We start from the raw sequence: 20,331 nt of genomic DNA, 5'->3' as shown, positions 1-20,331 counted from the left end.
GCGAAAATTACTCTCTAATGTTATCTAGGCAAAATGTTATCTAGGCGAAATGTTGTCTAGGCAAACTGTGTCTAGGCAAAATGTTGTCTAGGCGAACTTGAACTAGGCGAACATGTACTAGGCGAACTTGTACTAGGCAAAATGTTACTGAGCCTCATTTTCTCATCCTTGCTACCTTGGAATCCTAGTCCTTCGAATATTTTGTGTTAAAAAGTTTCCAATTCTTTAAGATAAAACTATTTCTTAAAAAAGGATTAGACACTAAAAAAATAATATTGAAAGGAAGAGGATTTCGGGGTGGCTCGGACGAGAAATTGTTGTGGTTGGCCTTCCTCCCCTCCCTCTCAGAAGGGTTAGAAACCATGAGTACTCTGTATTGATCTGAATTGATCTGAACATCAGGAGACCTGAACACCCAAATATGTTTTTAGATTTCTGGATTATTTTACTTAAACTCACTTCAGGTTCAGGTCAGCTATGACAGAGATATGTTAAAAATATTAAGAAAACATTAGATGATTAAACTTCTTTTTCCACAAGAAAAAGATAAAAGAAACTGAACAAGGATGGATTTAGTACAGACTATGAAGATGATAAATTATGTTCAATAATATATTTGGTTGCATCAAATATGAAACTGCTTTCATGACAAAAATATCTTAGTATGCGATACAATACAATAATTTGACATGTTCTACACTCACGATATTAGGACTTCTCCTCATCATTCGTTTTTTCCTCTCCTCCTATGTATACTCCTCCTCCTCATTTGTTTTCTCCTCCTCCTCAATCAATTTCTCTCCTCCTTGTTTGTTTTCTTCTTGTCCTCATCCATTTGTTTATTTATCCTAGCCACAGCGTTCTTGACACTGTGATAGATAATATTCTTGATTTGGAGTTTATCTTCATGATTAGTATGATGTTCAGTCAGATGCCGGAATTCCTATACAAACATTTATCAGAAATTCAAATAATTATATAATTTTTTCTGGACTTTAATGCTGATATTTTAGTTAGTTAAAAATTTGAACTTTTTGTTTAAAACAAAAAAAAAGACAATTTCCAAAATAATTTTTTCTCAAATTACATTTTAAAAAAATTTTTTGCAATTTTTATTTCTAGCTTTAACCCCCCCCCCAAAAAAAAAAAATTAGAAAATGAAACAAGTTTTTTCTTCCAAACATTAACCTATGTAAAAAATTTCAGTCAAATCGGAGAGGGTCATTTCTGGAGGGAGCCCGTTATGTTTAGGAATGACCCTTTATTTATTATCCACCATGTTGCCACGATATGGGGTGCATGATCATCCATTATAAAATTCAAAATCCGATTATTTCTTAGAATAGGTTTACTATAATGGGGGTTTTACAATTTCCGCATAACTACACGCGGGCACCCCGTTGGTCCCAGGTCCCTGTCTGATTTAAACCCCAACCTGAGTAAGATGCAAGCAGTTGTTTGCTAACTCCGGAGAAACAAAATCCTCCGCAATCTTGATACAGTTGTGAAGGTTCCGAACCTGATGACAGGCTCCAGCTGGGATAAACACGGTATCACCTAATATAGGAATTCTGTAGGTTCTAATAGAAATATTGAAGAACTAGGCATTGAGGGGGCTTCGCGCCCATCTTCTTTTTCAATTGTGAACATTTATTTTCTTTTTGTATACACTGTAAAACAATATACAAAAAGTTCGCGAATTTTATAAAAAAAATGTCGTGTATTTTCAAAATTTAATTAAAATCAAATTTTGTTGGAGGCTAATTTTTCAAATTTTAATCATCCATAAACCTTTCCTGGGGTTATGTGAGATCCAACACAAAATTTGGGCCCGATCGGTTCAGCCGTTTAGACGTTTATTAGGTACAAACAGACAGACAGACAGACAAGCAAAGTATGTACATAGATTTGAGGCAAAACCTTTTTTGTCTTAAATCTGGTTTATCTGGCTAGCTGGCTAGTGGTTACCTTACCCAATGACGGATAACCCCTAAGGCAGGATCTGGATACCTCAATAATGCCAGGAATAAACAACTTTATGCGATTTAAGGAGTTAACCCGTTATTTAAAAGTTTTTACACTAATTATCGAGTTAAATCGCTGAAGTTACGTTTTATTCTATAATGCCAGATAGCATGATCTTGCATAGTCCCTGATGTTAAACGTTAAAAGTCTTTCACAACTACTAGGAGTTTACATTGTTTGGTTCTATCAAAACCTCAATTAATTGTTTATAAACTATGAATATACCTGCACATTGAATGATAGTGTAACCATGTACTCCGTACTCCTTGTATAGACGCATCCTTAGTTTAGAATCCAGGTATGTACTCTGATCATGGATTGGATCATCGTGGGGATCCAGCTTCTTACCCTTCTCTAGGGCAACCTAGATACAACTTGTTTTAACACCCTACGCTGGACTAAACGACAATTACAATCCGTTTTAACACAATTTGTATTGGTAACCTTTCTGTTTGAAAAATTAAGACTTTAAATCATTTGACCACTCTAGTATGCCGGTCCATTAGCGCCTGATCCAATCAGGGTTCAGCCATGTGTTTGGTGTCTATTCTGAACCAATAGAAACTGCATGGCGGTAACATTTATCTTTCTATCTAGCTCATTATCCAATAAGAGATAAATCCTTATATCGGCGCTTCAACAGTATATAGAAATATTTACTTCTACTTAAACTATAGTGATGACTGAGCTTGTTTGATGTACAAAGTTAAAACAAAGATTGATCAAGACTATCTAATAATGACCGTTATCTAGCTTTATATAGTTTTCTACCATATTACAAATTGGTTTTATTTTAAGTGACCCTACGTTTTAAAAGGGCATACCCGAAACATAAAGGTAGATCATTTTCAATTTGGATTTCTTTTTAAACGTGACTTGTGGGTTTCTTGCTGAGAATCAGTGCTTAGGATCCATTTAATTTTGACGAGGATCCGGATTCTGGATCCTCACTGGAAAAAATGGATCCAAATCCGGATCCAGCTCATGTCATGAACATTCATTTAAGAATTTAAGAATAACCTTTATAATTTTTGGTTGATTTACTACCCTTAGGATTCGGATCCGTGGATCCACCTATTTTGCGGATCCGAATCCAGGAATCCAAAATGTTTGAATAAATACTTTAACTAAAAGCATACAGCTAAAAAGACTCAGTCCCACAGATGCTGCGGATCCAACGGATTTGAATCCTAAGCACTGTTGAGAATTAACACCGTATTTATCATATAAAAGATCAAATATCATTGTGAATCGGGCACGCCATCTTTTGCTTAAGGGTCACATGAGATTACAACAGCAGCCCCTTTAAGTGTTTTATCTTCAGTCCTACCTTGACTAGGAAGTCTCTGATCTTGTTTGTGTCTCCAGGATGGAAAATATGCCAGATTGCTCCAGGGAGTAAACCCTCGCTTCTTATCCTTCGTTTCATGATCAGATCACATCCAGCTTCATCAACCTAATCAAATCAAAACTAAAGGATTTTTCAAAAACATTTTTAAAGGTCGTGTTCGCAAAAATCCATAGTGGAAGAAAATGATAAATCAAACCTTGTTTTGATATTTCAAGCGACTTTTTTATCTGAATTTTCTTTAAGTATTTGCAGTAAACCTTTTAAAATAAGATTTTTTCCAGGGCAATAGCTTAACAGGAAAAACATTTCAATTTGTCAAAAAAAAATCTAAACTTTTTTTAACACATTGATCTTTGTTTTTCTCCCCCTAAAAACTGTTTTAGGTTTAATACCTAATCTGATTATTAGTGTGTATTGTGTAAATAATACAAAGTTATGAATAAGATATTTATCTAACCTGTTCTAATACACACTGAATATTCTCCTTGGGATCACAATCATCAGGTAGACCAACATAAACCAGCAGGTTTACAGCATCACTCATATCCAGGTGCAGATTTGTACTTGCTCGTGCACTGTACAACGCATTCCCGTACGCTATGTACATCTTGGGTCCCAGCTCGGGTTTCAGAAACCAGTCTGGCATATAGGATGCCAGGTTAAGTTTACCCTCTCTCAGGGTATAGGATGGAATAGGGAAGTTTTTAATTAGATCTTCATATCTTTTCGGTAAATTCTCAGCAATATCACCGTCCGGTGGCCAGTCCTTAAGTTTAAGCAGCATAGGGGTTCCATCTTCATCTACTAATCTCTGGGATACACTGCTGAACCCACTCCAGAACCACTTCAGGGGCTGCTTAGGAACCGTTCTACCCGTCAAAGTATTGATTAAATCAGAACTTTTATCCTCAAAATCCCGCATAAAGGATTTGGGCGACCAGAGCCGTTTATTGAGATTTTGATCACTGTTACTAATGATTACTGGTTGACCCCTAGACCACTGATGTTTGAACAGGTGAATATTGTGCGGAGATATCGCGTCATATAGATGGAGCAGTCGTCCATCACAGAGCCAGGCGTGCCGAGCCTGGACGGATATCCTGGCAGCCTCCTGGTTAGTTTGTATCTTACGAGGATACAAGGTGGTTAGACCAGGTTCATCAATACAATCTTCAGACGGGTTGTCATTGCTCACACCTGAAGGAGTCCTGTCCTCGGAGACTATATTTTCTAAATGGTCAGATATACGCAAACATTTATTTTCTTCTTTATCTGAATCAGTATCAGAGTCTACTACAGATATATCAGACAAAGGTAGAGCAAGAGAACTTCGTATCTCCGTTTTCATTAGATTATTGAACTCCAGGCTGGGTGGAGAACTGCAGGGTTGGGTCTCCTTGTACTTGGCTTTCACCTGGAACAGGGTTAGGTTTGGATTCTGTTCCCCAGGTTCAACTTGTCGAGAAGACCGGGGTTTCCAGATTCTGTCCTGACTTGTCAATGCCTAAATCAAATCAAATCATACTAAACAAAGATTGCTTAAGGCATTCGTAAAATTAAAGCCACAATATTACAAAATATCTGATAATTACTACACAATTTAAGGGTGATCAATATTGGAATTAAGCCAACCGCCCAACGGGGGTTGTTTCGTTAAAATTTCAAAATCGTCCATACGGTTGCGAATTGACGATTTAATTTCGAAGGAATTACTTTAACGCTGAAAAAAGATATTTTGAAAAAATTTCGTGTTATTTCTTGGAAATTTTATGCTTAATTTTAATCTGAAAAGCGCTATTAAAAATATTAAAAATCTAAGAAGTTATAGCCATATAAATGCGCAAAAATCATTTTTTTTTTTTTGATGATTTTGGCGTGTTTTCCAGCTCTAACTCATTCATTTTCATTTTTTAAGTGCTTTTCAGATTTGAATTCAGCATTAGATTTTCGAGAAAATGATTTGTAGCATGAAATTTTTGAAAATATTTTTTTTGGGGACCTTAACAGTGATTTCTCCGATATTAAATCTTCAATTCGTAACCATATGGACGATTTTGATTTTTTTTAGTCCAATATTTTTCTTAAGTGAAAACGCAGCAACCTCTGGTGGCCGCTAAGCTAATTTAAAAAAAAGTGACAAATTAATCACCCTTACTTCACACACAGATAACTCTGATTTTATAGTATAGAACACTTCAACAAATTTCTTATGCAATGTATTTGTGACTTAAATCTTCCAATCTTCGTACATCCTTGAAATCATCTCTGGATTTTTTAGCGGATTGACCCATCTATTGCCTTAAACGAACCCCTATTGCTTAATTAGGGAATAAACATGCCCTCTCATAAAATCATCAACTTTCCCCAGTTTAATTACCTAGAATGGCTTTTTTCAAGACTGGCAGATTTTTTAAGATTTAGATTACCAAATATTAATATTTTTAAAACAAATTCTACCTGAGGATGAAACTGTGCCGTGTGCCGAATATACCTGAGGATGAAACTGTGGCGTGTGCCCAATATACAATTCTACCTGAGGATGAAACTGGGCTGTGTGCCGAATATACAATTCTACCTGAGGATGAAACTGTGGTGTGTGCCCAATATACAATTCTACCTGAGGACTAAACTGTGGCGTGTGCCCAATATACAATTCTACCTGAGGATGAAACTGTGCAGTGTGCCGAATATACAATTCTACCTGAGGATGAAACTGTGCCGTGTGCCCAATATACAATTCTACCTGAGGATGAAACTGTGCAGTGTGCCGAGGAAACAATTCTACCTGAGGATGAAACTGTGCAGTGTGCCGAATATACAATTCTACCTGAGGATGAAACTGTGCCGTGTGCCGAGGAAACAATTCTACCTGAGGATGAAACTGTGCCGTGTGCCGAATAATCCCTAATCTTGATCCTGACTCATATAAACATATTCCACATATATACGGCTGGTGGGTTGGTAATCCCTAGAACATGTAATATTTATCTAAATATAACTCAACTCATTCCTAACCTTCCTATATATTTTCAACCTGATTGTGTAAACCGTTGATATTTTAATCTTTGACTGTTTCATCTAGCAGAGTTCTGTAAAATTTCAAATGTCTACAACTTCAGGTTGCAAAGATATAAGGAAAAGAAAACTCGAATATTAAAAGAATTATTTCTTCCTCCTTTAATTCTGATTTATTCAAAGAGAGTGTATTTATAATTTATAAAGTGACATGTATGATTCACAAGTTCTCAACGGTACCCTTTAAACCTTTGTTTGATAAAGAATTAAAGTAACATGATTATTTTCAATTGTGGGTTTTCTGTAAAAATTAATTGAAGAATTATGCTGCAGAAACAATGAAGAGATTGGCGGAATTAAACATGTTTCAAGTTAGAACAGCGACGGCATCTTCCATTGATCAGTTAAAGTGTTAAAGGGTACTCATGTGAATTAAAAGGCCACTTTTTATGTGGAAGCTAGCCTACTGATTATTATAATATTTGATTTCAATAAAATAATGATCTTAATACATATTTTATTTATACTTCGAGAAATTCTTCATCTAATTTAAATAAACTAAAATCTAAATACCTGAAGGTTCAATTGTACATGGGCCATCCAATGATCTGAGAGTCCAGCCATCTTGACCTGGCCGCATATGCTGCAGACTCTACCCTGAGCTGGGAGAAGACCAGGCTTTTGATCTGGATCCACTAGAACCTGCTCTGGTATCCAACCCTGGGCAAGCTTGACATAGAGTTCTGTTACTCGATGATACTCCCCAAAGTGTTCAATAAGTTCTTTTGTAGTTTCCCCAACGAAAATACACCTAAAATGTTTGCACTTTAAAACTAAAACATTTGAAAAAAAAACTTATTCCACTCAAAAGAATTTATCCAAAATTTCAAGAAAAATATGTGCCAATTTCAAGAAAAATATGTGCCATTTGGGAATGAAGCATGAAATTGATGAGGATTTTCATAGAATCCAAAATCATATTTTCTATTCGTGATCAACGCCTCTGAATTGAATTTTTACCCATATTACAAATTCTATCCATTTAAATTATTTTCTTTCAAAACTTTTTTCAAGATATCCAGCAAGTCCAAAAACTTTTATAAATGCTACTAGAAGGGGTAAATTTTTTTTCATAAAGCAAAAAATTCATTAATCCCACACTTCAAACTTTAAAAAAAGACATGAAGGATGCACAAAAATTCAAATAAAGTAAAACATTCCTGGGACACGCTAAAGGAACCCTGTTACTCTGGTTTTGAGATTCCATCTCCAGGTTCAAATCTCTTGCCACGCTCTCCTGGTAGTGTTCTGTCATGTGTTGATAATATTGTCCAACATTAAACCCTTCACAACCTTCTACAAGACATTCAATTCTTCCACGTTTCTTTTCTTCATGTTCAGGATCAAGTTCATGCTTTCGTTTTGTCGAGGATGTCAGCGGTTTGATCTGCATAATTGATCGCTTCTCATTAATTATTTGGGGAGATATTAGCAAACTGAGATCTCCATAAATATCTATCTTGGAATAGTGTTCTTTGGCATTGTGGGCTTTAAGCTCTTGGTAAGATTGAAAACATGGGAACCCGTCACAAAGATCACACTGATGCGGCTCTGAATCAGGGATTTGAGAATCAAAAGAAATAATATGATGCTGCTGAATATGACTGATTGGATCAGGGGACAGACATTGGTTGCAGTAAATGCAATCTTTACTCATTAACATCCTAACCATTTTGTTCTGGAATTCTAGATTGCGGAGAGGACTTCCAATCATTTTCTTGACTGCAGGTTCAAGAAATTTTCTGCTGATTGAGCTGAAATGCTTTTCTCCAATATGATTTAGAAGCTGACCATACACACTACTGTTCTGTGTGGTGTACAGATTAAGCTTGCAATCAGCACAACTGGTTTTAAAGAGGTTGTCTACCATCAACCCGGCGAAGAAATGTGAAATCAGATGAGAAAATATTTCTGTGTTTTCTACAGGTTCTGAACAGAGAACGCACATAACTCCCTGTTTGTCTACCTTCTCTGGATTTCTTTCACTTATGATTTTGGATGCTAGATGTTGATCAACCTCTTTATGGATAATCCCTAGATGTACACTTGCATCTGATAATGCAGATTTGTAATTGCATCCCAAGCTTGGACATAAATATTCCTTGTCAATCACCAATATTTTGTCAGAGAGAATCTTTATAAAATGTTTTTCAGCAAGATGTCTTCTTTTGCCAAAAGGGGAGGAAAAAGTTGGGTTTGATGGACAGAGCTCACATGTGTTTCTACCAAGAGTTTTCCATTCTTCCACAGGATCAAACATCATTATCTGGTTTACCTCTTCCTCATGCTCAACAAAATAGTGACTTAAAATGGCATATGAGGACTTCACATCTACTATTTGAATTTGACACAAGTTGCATTGGGGAGTTTTTAGAAACTTAAATAAATCAGCATGCTCTGTCAGTAAATGTTTCCAATAATTTGGAGGAGCAAGGTGTTCTTGGCCCTTTGAGAACTTTAGTCCACAAAGATAACACTCAGGTGGAATTTTCTTAGCAAGTTGTTCAAAAAACAGCTTCTTCTTACCAGCAAGCATGCGATACTCAAACCTTTTGTAGATTGACATTGCATGATTGTGGAAAATCCCTACATGATGAATAAGTTCATTCATATCTGCAAATGTTTGATCACATTTTGAACATTCTGTGGAACTTTTCAGTCCTTTCCTTAGATCATCTGCAACATGTTTCATCACATGGTCTGCTTCCTTCTTCAAAGAGATGTTAATATTGCAAATGTCACATTTCACAGATTTTATGAAATTTTTGGATTTATCTTCAGATTTTTTCCTCTTGGGGGAAAGTTCAGGAATGAGATCAATTTTCCGCTTCAATGACTTCTTTTCTTCTGTATTCTTCTTAATTTTCATTTCCAGGGAAGAAAGTGAGGGCGTGTTCATAGAGACTTGGGAGTATAATTCTGCCTGTGCTTCTCCATGTACAAAAGCTAAATGTAGTCTGAAAGATGGTTTGTCCATATCTCTCAAACTACAAGTCTCACAACCTGTTCTTTTACCAATGATAGTATCTAGTTTCTCTTGTAGGTGACAAACTATATGAACATTCCAGTTGTAGCAGTTTAATGTGGGATCAGGAGAACTAAAATTCATACCACAGATATCACAGAACCAGTTATCCTCTAAAATGTGACATTCCTTGAGGTTTCTCAATGAAATTAGGGTCTTAGATTCATCTGGCATTACAGCTTGAGCAGGTTTACATGCAGTATCTGCCTCTAAAACTGTTTCTTGGCAAACTTCTGTATCTCTAACAATGCCTACACTTGTGACTATCGTCTTGTCCAGACTGATAAAGTCAGTAAATCCTTCATTTTCAAACCCAACAAACAAGTCTGAGTATACCAAGTTCTGATCAGGAGTGGATGGTCCATACAAGATCTTGTTCAGCACAACCAATACCTTGTCTGAGTGAACCTTAACAAAGTGATGAGCTAGGTTGTCATTATTGGAAAAAGTTTCATTACACTCAAAGCATTCCTTGACAGGGGAGTAGAGATGAGGAAAGTATTCCCAAAGATGCATTTTAAGCAGATGATATCCTAGTCCATTAATGAGAATTTGACCCTGGTTTCCTTCTTCTTCTTGATTGATTCTATCCAAAGATGCTAATCTTACATCATCTGTTCCACAGAGGAGACAAGTGCTTTTGTATCTGTTAGCCTTAATAGGTAAAGTGTACCTATTAATACTCTCCTTGCTTGCTCGCTCCTCCAACTTATCAGGGAGTGTTACTTCAGAATCAAAAGCTTCCTTGGCCAGTTTGTCCACAGTATCATGTGCAAATCCACAGTGTATGAGAAGAGAAAATCTGTTGGAAAAGTTTAATCTGCAAGTTGGACATTGGAATGGAGAAGTTAAAGGTAAAGTTTCTGCAACACATTTGATAAAATGTCGAACTAAATGGAGTTTCACTGCAAGACTATCAACAGATGTAAAGTTACATTTGCATTTAAAGCAGGATGCAAGAGTAGCATGGAAAGGAACAGAGTTAGTTTCCTGAATTTGTGTATCTTCAGACTCAACATCTAAACTTATCTCATTAATACAATTGTAAGTAGGATGCTCATATTCAGGAATGCAGACCTGGAAGAATTTAGTAACATCACCTTCCACCTGGCGGGATTGTGAAAACAGAGCTTGAAGAATGTTCATGTTGGATGTATGAGAGATAAGGTGAGAGTGGAACTCAGCTCTGTTCTTACTAACCTGGCCACAATCCTGGCACTTCCTACCTGAGTATCCAGGGATTAAATGCACAATATGAGAAATCACATGAGACCCCATCAGGACTAACACTTTTTTTTCCTTAGCATCACCTTTTACTTTAAAACCACATATGATACACAAATATTCACTTACAAGCATCTCATCTGAAACTGCTCTCTCAGGATCCTTATTGATATCATCAGCAATATCTTCTTCCTCCTCTTTCCAGTGGTGTTTATCAATAAGACGACAAAAATAACCATGTTTTGTTCCTATGTGAATGATGAGATGATCTTTAATTATGATCTTCTTATTGCAGATAGGACAAACACCGGAGGATATTTGTGGAAACTCATTCTCAATTACTTCAGCAAAATGTTCTGCATAATGTTTCTTCAGTGAAGTTGCTTTAGCTAAAGCATGATGAAAATCCTGTGAACAAATCCGACATTTGGATTCACTGTTGTAATCCAAAGATTGAGAATATTCTTCCAACTTTTGATCAAAAACTCCATGATTGACGCCAATATGAATACAAATCTCTTGGAAAGATTCTTCTTTGATTTTCAAATGTGAACCAGCATCGCAGAAAGGGCATTTCAGTGAAACACCATCACCCATGATCTCCTTCTCATAATCCTTCCCCATTACTTGCTTGAAATGTTCAAAGAAGTGAATAGTTTTCTTAGTGTATTCCACAGGTAAGGGTAGAAAGCAGATCTTGCAATTGGTATCTTGAGAGAACCTATCTGACATTTCATAATTCTTTCTTATTCTACCTTCCATACCTTGTGTAACAAAATTCTTGAAGAGATCATGAAATGATCCAAGATGTTTGACCAGTTTCTTTTTATGGTGTCCAAACTGATCAGAATCAAGATCCGAGGTATTGAATTCACATCCTTCAAATGGACAAAATAGAGGAAAACGACTTTCCAGAAATAAATCCTCATATTTCTCTTCAATGCTGTTCTTGAAGTGGATATGATAGTGAGCTTTAGCTGCTTTTACAGCAGATTCTGAACCACTAGAATCTAGCTCCTCATCACACATTTGACATTTACCAGAAAACGTAGCAAAAAGATCTGCATTGGTTTCGGTGGATTCAGGTTGAACCATAGTTTTGGTGGCATCCATCAAAAAAAGATCTACCATCCTGTGGGTGGCTCCCATATGCGAAAGAAATCTGGCTTTAGCGTTACTAGAATCAACCACAAACTGACATCCTTTCATCCTGCACCGGTATGGAGGATTCTTTTGAAGAAGATTGCCATTCTTCTTGTTAATCTCGTTTTCTAGTGCTTCCTTAAGATGAACAGTTATGTAATGGTTTCGTTTTTGTGAGGGAGTCAAAGCCTCATGCTTCTCATTACAATACAAACAATTGGGAATGTCTAGCCAGCTGTTCAGTGTATTCATACTTGTATTGCTTTCCTCTGTTAGGTACTGTTTGAGACATGAATCCAACTTTTTGTGATAAACACCTACATGAACCATCAGACGGCTTCTGTTGAACTCCTGATGAGTGCACTCTTCACAGCAAAAAGGAGGAAGAGCTTTAGTGTTATTTAAAAGGATTTCAGCTAGATGGTAAATATAGTGAGTTCGTTTTTTTGCTTTGTCAAGCTGGGAAATGTTTTGAACACAAACCTGACAAACATCATGCTCATCAATCTCTAGAGAAACTTCATCCTGTCTTCTTGACTCTTCAGAAATAAAAACAGTTTCATAGTGAATATCAACAACTCTATGAAGTAATGCTTGGTGAGCAAGAGCATTATTAAGGTTTCCTAGATCAATATTACACTCTTGGCAGATAGTGCTTTCCTCCTCTATAAATGAATTCTTCAAGTGATGAACTAAATGAACACGAATACAGTTTAGATTAAGATTTGCAAATGATATATTGCACTCAGGACAGTGAGTAAATAATTGAAGAGAAGAAGATTCCGCAGTTTCTGAGCTATTTTGGAATTTAAGCAGTGACTTGGGAGTGTTACAACACTTGCAGTCTAATTTGAGGTTGTAGAATTTTCTTATTTCATGGATAGCTGACACAAGAGATTCTGGCACATTTTCAGGAGACATCTGTGTCATGCACAACTTATCAATATCATGTATTTGATTGTTTAAACAGAGAGGCCATAGGTTCATGTCAAGTCCAGGTCTAAATCTTCGTGATCTAGATGGTTTAGCCATCACATTAATACTCTTATACTTGGTTCCTTTCTTCCTTGCGAGGAAACAATCGCAGCAGACAAGAACTCCACACCTTGAGCAGGTAAAGTGAAGGTTGTATATGGATGTGCTACAGACATCACACATCTCTCTGACACCAATATGTGGACGCTTCCAAACAACTGTTCTATTAGCTTTAACAAACTCATCCTTCATCAACTTTTCATCAACAATGATGTCACATAAAAGGTCTCCAACTTTTTTCACAATGAAGAATGCTTCTTCCAAGCTCATTTCATTATCCAGAACAGTCTCAGGCTTAGGGTCCCAGATTTCACGATCAGTTGGCTTAGGATCAATTACAGGATCCAGGTATCCTACTATAATGAGTCTTCCATCCTCCAGATATCTTATTTTTCTAAAACCTTCAAAGCAGCAACAAGTTCCACTTTGGGCATAATTTGCTCCCAGTTGAATCTTCTTGCATTCATGGCATGGTGGCAGTTTATCACCAAACATGTAGCATGGACTGTTCTGAGTGAAAGGTTCTTGTGTCTTTTTCTTGCTTTTCAAAAATCTTCTCCTCTCCTTTTCTTCTTTTTCTGCATCTTCTCCATCTTCTCCTAAAGTTGTCAGTTCATTAGATTCAACTGGCTGTTTTGGTATGAGTTCTAGATACATCTTTCTCACATCCTCATGAGCATCAGCAATATGAACTCCCATGTTCTTCCACATCACCCATTGATGACAAGACTTGCACTGATGTGAGGGTAAAGAATCATCATTGAAGTCATCAAAAAAGATTGGAATCATGTCATCTATCTGTGCAGTGAAGTGTTTCTTGTACAAATGCTTTCTAAAGAACTCTTCATCCCTCATGAACTTGTGACAAATTTTGCACTCAACAGGGTCACTGATCCCAGGAACCTTTTTCAAAGTTGGCTCAACCTTAAATTTCTTCTCTGGTTCAATAGTAGTTTCAGGAAATTCAAGGTTCGAGGAGGGTGTTTCCAAGTCCCCTAAAATCTGCACATCAAGCATCATTTCCACATTGACGAGATGAACTACAATATCAATAGGAGAAGTTGAAGTTGTTTGACAATGTCCGCACTGAAAATCTTTGTTAGGTTTCACTTTCAAGTTTCTTGCAAGTGAATTAGTAAAATGATCATTCAGTAAATGCAATTTGTAAACAAAAAGATTCTTCTGGTTGACCCCACATTTGTAGCATTCATATGAGGACTGTGATGGAGGAAACTTGCTGTGTAGGGTTTTGAAATGATTAGCATAGTGATCCAGTCTTTCTGAACGTGGCACTCCACTCAAATCGCTCTTACAAATCATACAGATACCAGCTTTGATGGCCCAAAACCTATCAGATAAAGATTTCTCCAGTTCAGTGGCTGAGTTGATTTTGACCTGAAACCGGAATTCCTGAAGAAAAAGATTTGGCACCACTTCATGAACAAACCCTATGTGGCAGAAGAATTTTAAGATCATTAAATTGTTTGAATCATTTCCTTTGATAATCTGAACATTACACAGGGGACATATTAACATTTCATGTAGATCCTGCTTGTCCAAATATTCCTTGCAGATAATTTCAAGGTCTTCTTTAAAATGATCTATGTAATGATACCTCTTGCTTTCATCCTTGCGAAATTTCTTGTCTGTGCAAATGACACAATTTCTCTCGGTCTTCCAATCCTGTTTCTTTTTCACCAGAGAAGGTTTAACAGGCATTTTGTTCAGATCTAAGGAAAAGCAGTTGGATTCTTCATATGTCATATTACTAGTGTCTTGAAGAACCGGAACACTTCTAGCTGTAGAACTGGGTTTCTGTAGAGCAACCCTTGGATCTCTTGATGTAGATCGTTTATCAAGAAATCTAGTGAACTCATTGTTGAAGTTCATTGGGCTTTGTTTACACTTCTCCTTAATAAACTGATCAAAGAGGTTATGATGTTCACCAAAATGCATGAAGAAAGTAGGATCATCATTGAAGATTATACCACAGCACTCTCTTAAAGAGTTTGCTTTTCTATACTTCATTCTTAAGTATAAGTAGATATCCTGCCGGAAATGATCAAGAAAATGAGCAGCTCGTTGAAACTGGGTTCCTTTAAATAGTTTTAAACAGATTGGACAGTTCAAAACAGTTTTCCATACTTCTTTAGTCTCAGTAACGTTTTCAGAAATATTTTGATCCTCCACTTTCACGCTGGTTTCAGCTACGCTATCCTTTTTGTTCAGAATGTAAAGTTGGTTTGTTGTTTTCAAATATACCTCCAGGTAGCCATGATCTATAGCATAATGAAGCACTGAATCCTTCTCCACCTCGTTCTTGGTCTTGCATCCCTTTTCTGGACAGAAAACATATTTCCTCTTTTCCTGCTCCTCCTTCACCCTGATCCTAACTGCCTCTCTGGACTCATCATGGTTGTGAATGAAGAACATGTGAGCGTAGTAGTTTGCCTTATCCTTGCTCCTGTTACTACAGAGATTACAGATGAGGAAACCTCCTTCCTCCTTCGGAGGTTCTACTACCTCTAGACCTGAAACAGGACACAGATACATTCTATGAATTTAAATTGTACAATCTATGCCCTAGAGGATAATGGAGTGTTTAAAGACCAAAAAAAACTCCAATTTTTTCCTGTAATTGTAACAAAAAAATTCTTAAAAATAAAAAAAATGGACACCCTTCTTAGAAAAATAAATTAAATGCAGAGTTAATCATGCTTGCTTTTTTTATCTTTATTAATTGCAAAAGCAATGCCAATCTTCGAAGCTGTATTATGTTAAAGGTTTTAAATTTTCAATCAGCAACTACTTTTGAGTTAGAGTAAGATAAAGCGTTTGTTGTTTAATTTTAACAACATTTCAAACGTGCTGATATTTTTAATCCTTTCTAGTCCCTCAACCGTTTTTTTGAAAATCAAGATTCTTAGCACTGTTTTATAATTATGTATGTACTGTGTACAGTCAGGTGCGGCTTACAATATTTTCCAGAGGGGGGGGGAGATTATTGAATAAATAAATAGAAGAATATTTAAAGAGAAGAATATTCAAAGAAAAAAAAGAAGAATATTTAAAGAAAAGAATATTCAAAGAAAAAAAGAAGAATATTTAAAGAATAAAAAGAAAAATATTTAAAAAAATAAAAAGAAGAATATTTAAAAATAAAAAGAAAAATATTTTAAGAATAAAAAGAAAAATATTTTAAGAATAAAAAGAAGAATACTTAAAGAAAATAAAAAGAAGAATATTCAATAAAAAAAAATTTAAAGAAAATGTAAAGAAGAATATTCTCTCCTGGAATTTTATACAGAACGTTTGGTCATTTGAATGGACAAACAATGACAAGCTGGGGGTGGAGGGGGGAACATGTGCTAACATATTTTGGATTTTAAGAAAATTTAGTTTTTGACTCTATTCTTGGAAATCAAAATTAAAGGGCTAGAAGATTTCTGATTTTCCTATTTGCCCCGTAATATTTCCAAGGGGATATCCCCTCTCCCCCCTTAAGCCCCCACTGTGTGTACTTATGCACAACAAAAACATTTAATTCAGTAAAATTAGAATCTAGAAAAATCTTTTCTCATTTCCAAAATGCGGAAAGTTGTACCCAACCAAATGTTTTAAACAAAAACCCGGGGTTTATTTTCATCGTCCAAGTAATCATTATCTCTGCAGAATAATATCACTAAAAACCTTATTTTTTCAGCATTATTTTTGTGACTTTTGTTTCAAGTGGAAAATATTTAATAAAGGGAGTAATGCAAAGTTATATTAAAACAAAATATACGATTTGTATCAATCTTTTATGAAAAAAAAATTCTTTTAGTTAAAGGAATTTAATCTTTGCAACAAACTGTGATTTTCTAATCCCTAAATCTTTGCAACCAAATGTCGTAGGCCTTAGATATTTAATACTAAGAATTCCGTTGAATGAAATGATTAAAGTTTAAAATATCAAAGGTTTACGTCAACAGGTTACACAGATATTGGTATTTGGAATTTTTACTTTTTGGCAGGGGGGCTGGATCTTAGCTACCTCTCCCTGCGTATTAGCCTGAGTGTACACTTGGGATAGTTTACTGGTAATGGATATTAAGAGATTATGGCATATTCATGCAGTACAAACATCAAAAATGCAGTACGCTTTCGGAGTACAGTTGCATGGGGAGATTTTGTATCTTGAATTTTACTCCGTTTTATCAGAACAGTTTATTAACGATGAAGTATTGCTCTAGCTGTAAAAGACTGTAAATGTACGCCTTCCTGTGAAAATGGAACCTGCATACGATAAAAGAGTAGTGGATTCTAATAGTTACATGGAAAACAAATTCTCTATTTAAATATTTTCAGAAATCACCCCTGAGTACTGTAATATACAGATTGACCTTTTGACATTGCCTGTACAACTAGTAAAGGATTAGCGTACATCATCAATCTATATACTATAACCTCGTTGGTTTGTGGCAAAGACTCAATTCCTGTGATTTGTTCAGCCATTAATTTAGTCACAAAATGTTTGTTACTTAAACTCTAAAAAGTTACCTTTCCATAAATGAATTTAAAAGAAACATACCTTTCCCAACAATATGATGAATCCAGTAGTGAACATCAACAGTCTGCTCTGCAAGATATTCTCCACAGTCTGGGCACACGATTCTAGTCCGTCCAACCTCGTTGATATGATCAAGGATATCAGTGTAGAAGTGAACCTGTATCAGATGCTTCTTCAGGGAGAGTATATTGGTCGCAAATCTGATTTTCCCTGGACACAGTTCACAGGTATACTGGAACTTGTTGGAATCTCCACTCATTGTGTTCTTCAGCAATGATATTTGGCCGGGGCTCTTGGACTGGTTTGGTAGTAGTGAGATCATCTTGGGTCTGGAGGGATTCACATTCACGGCGATGTTCTGCTCTATGGGTTCATTCTGAGCATCAAACTTTTCTCTGATAAAAAGAAAAAGTTTAGTGTGAGCGGTTGCAAAATGTTCCAATATTTTACAGCAGGTTTTTGCAACAAAACCACAACAGCGGCATGATGCGCGAGAGGATTTATGATCAGTAATTCCAGGTTCAATAAGTCCCATGCTCATCAAAACTTTCCTGCTGTGCAGAGACAGGTGCTCAAGGCTGATGTCGTCTTTCTTACACACACTGCAGTGCTTCACGGGATTACAATCACCAATTTCAAACTCGCGGAAAGATTGAAGGATTTGCTCACGGTGTTGAGATCTTAGATGGGTGATACAATATTCTTTACTCTTCAGAAGGCAGTTACAGAGACTGCAGATGTAGTGAGTCATTTTCTTCTTCATGATCCCCATTTCCTGAATAAAGAGATGAGTGTGGAGAATGTAGTGCTCAAATTCTGCTTTTTTCTTTTCCTTCTCGCTTTCCAATCCCTGGAAATCAATGAATCCGTTGCATATTTTACAGAGAGAGAAACTCAATACAGTCTTAGTATAATTCTGCTCAAAGTAATCCTTGTGCAGGGAGCAGATGTGAACAAATACCTCTTCAAGGGATTGGAAGTTGCTTCCACTCAAACTTGAACCGACTTTCTTTAGACAAGGACTGCAGCGGTAGTTAACATCAAGTTTCTGGAACCAGCGACCAGCAATGCTCTGACCGCTAGGTTTCTCCGATTTAACAGCAGATGATGTGTTGGATTTAATTGCCCAGCTTATGTTAACATGCCTTGAAGTTTTCATGTGCTGGAGAAGGTTGAAAACACTGCTAAGATCTCTGTGACAGGTAAGGCACTGGTATGGTTGCGGATGAATGAAGGTTGTGGTGGAGAACAGAGATGGATTCTCAGGTTCCAACTTTATTGAAACTCCAGGCTTGATAAACTTCAAGGAAGGTTCAGCTTCCTTTCTGACAGTGTTTAGACTATATGTAAGAAAACTCTCCATTACATTGTGCTTGTTAGCTAGATGCATAAAAAGTTCTTCCTTCTGTGTCGTGTTGTTTCGGGTTACAAAGACACAACTCGGCTCCGGGCACCTGTAGGGGGAACCCTTCTGGGATCTGATGTACTTGGTCTCCATTTGGAACTGGAAGTGTGCTAGGACATAATGTTTGTTCAAATCCATTTTATTACCAAGGATCCTTTGGTTGCATAGTTTACAGCTTAATCCAGCAGTACTATTGTGGATTTTCTTTATGTTCATGGAGGATTTAGGTAACCAGGGCATTAGGTGACTGACATACTGGGGAATATCACCATGATCCAAGTTGTTAAAAGTAGTGTTAGGTAATTGAGTCGGTACAACAGCTTTGTACATGTTCATTATCACACTGTGCGCTTCTTTAATATGTCCGATCAAGTTCTGAAAGTTCATGGTTTCTCCGCAGCAGATAAAATCTCCACTGCTGTTGGAACAAGCAAACATTCTCATGAGTTCCGTCTTGAAGTGAGTATTGGCGAGATGAATAAGAAATGCATCTTTAACTGCGCGGGAATCTCCTTCAGGTGGTTCCCAATGTCCACGATGAAGTGGGCAGAATATACACGACGGTTCCTCGTTCTCAAACTTTTTCGAGGATTTAAAACTTTTCATTGGTAGTTTTTTTTCAAACTCGACCGTTACATATCCTTCGTATGAATTTATTTCTAGCGTGATCTTGCTCGATACCGGATCTTCGATAAAATCAACTGAATCTTTTTGGTTAATAAACACGGAAGGAAATAAGGCTGGGGATTTTCTCACAGTTTTCTTTCCAGATTTTCTGATTCTTTGATAATAGTCATCAAATGACAGCTGTGTGTGTGTTTGCACTCCAAACATATCGTCCACAATCTTGAAGTAACAATATAGAGAATAGTTGCAATTATCCTCTGCCTCCCCGACATGCGACAGGAACTCTTCAAAACTTGGCAAAGATAGTTTACAAGTGGTGCATGTTGTTTGGCTTTCATTAAAGAAGCTCTTGCTCACTGGTTTCACATGGCAATCTGTGATGTGGAATAGTAAATGTGGCATTCTTAGTGTAGAGAATTCACACAGCTCGCAATACAGCTCATTAGAAGCAGCATTCATCACACCAGACTTGACTTCTTCAGCATACAGATTCTCCAGATAGTTGTGTTTAACAGCAACATGTCGAGCTATATCATAATTATCATGTACAGAGGCAAACTGGCGTTCACAGAGAAGACAGTGTTTCTCTGATCCAACAATTCGAACACAAGAATTCATTTCAACTGGGAAATGACAGCCAAGATGATGTTTGAAGGCTGTTAGTGTGAAAACCGTGATAGAACAGAGCTTGCAGTTCAGACTTTGTGGCGTGACCTAGAAAAAAAAGTTTGCATACCACACTAAAATTATTTCGAGTTCTAGCAATCACATTTGAATTTTTTGTTTGAATTTTTAGATTTTTTTACAAAGCAAACCAAAATGAGTTGCTCTTTCTGTATACATTTTTAAAATACGATGGCTTCTTTGCAGTT

The 20,331-nt window shown here is 36.5% G+C and overlaps 1 protein-coding gene across 5 annotated transcripts in view; it reads right to left on the bottom strand.

Annotated features, from left to right (window-relative positions):
- Positions 1-598: 598 nt before the first annotated feature.
- Positions 599-20,331, bottom strand: part of LOC111698761 (uncharacterized) — a 36,223-nt gene continuing 16,490 nt past the window's right edge. For 4 of the 5 annotated variants that reach the window (XM_023469181.1, XM_023469180.1, XM_023469183.1 and 1 more), the window contains 9 exons: positions 17,449-20,173; positions 7,612-15,409; positions 6,965-7,202; positions 6,246-6,344; positions 3,834-4,880; positions 3,356-3,481; positions 2,251-2,389; positions 1,436-1,557; positions 599-943 (listed from right to left, as the gene is read on the bottom strand). In XM_023469181.1, coding sequence (XP_023324949.1) covers positions 791-943; positions 1,436-1,557; positions 2,251-2,389; positions 3,356-3,481; positions 3,834-4,880; positions 6,246-6,344; positions 6,965-7,202; positions 7,612-15,409; positions 17,449-20,173 — 12,447 coding nt within the window. In that variant the 3' untranslated portion in view covers positions 599-790. Of the gene's footprint in view, positions 944-1,435; positions 1,558-2,250; positions 2,390-3,355; positions 3,482-3,833; positions 4,881-6,245; positions 6,345-6,964; positions 7,206-7,611; positions 15,410-17,448; positions 20,174-20,331 lie in introns of all 5 variants that reach the window. The other variant, XM_023469182.1, reaches the window with a different exon arrangement.

The sequence above is a fragment of the Eurytemora carolleeae genome, unplaced genomic scaffold (assembly GCF_000591075.1).
Source record: "Eurytemora carolleeae unplaced genomic scaffold, Eaff_2.0 scaffold109, whole genome shotgun sequence".
NCBI classification, from domain to species: Eukaryota; Metazoa; Arthropoda; class Copepoda; order Calanoida; family Temoridae; genus Eurytemora; species Eurytemora carolleeae.
This window is presented reverse-complemented; position numbering and strand designations above follow the sequence as displayed.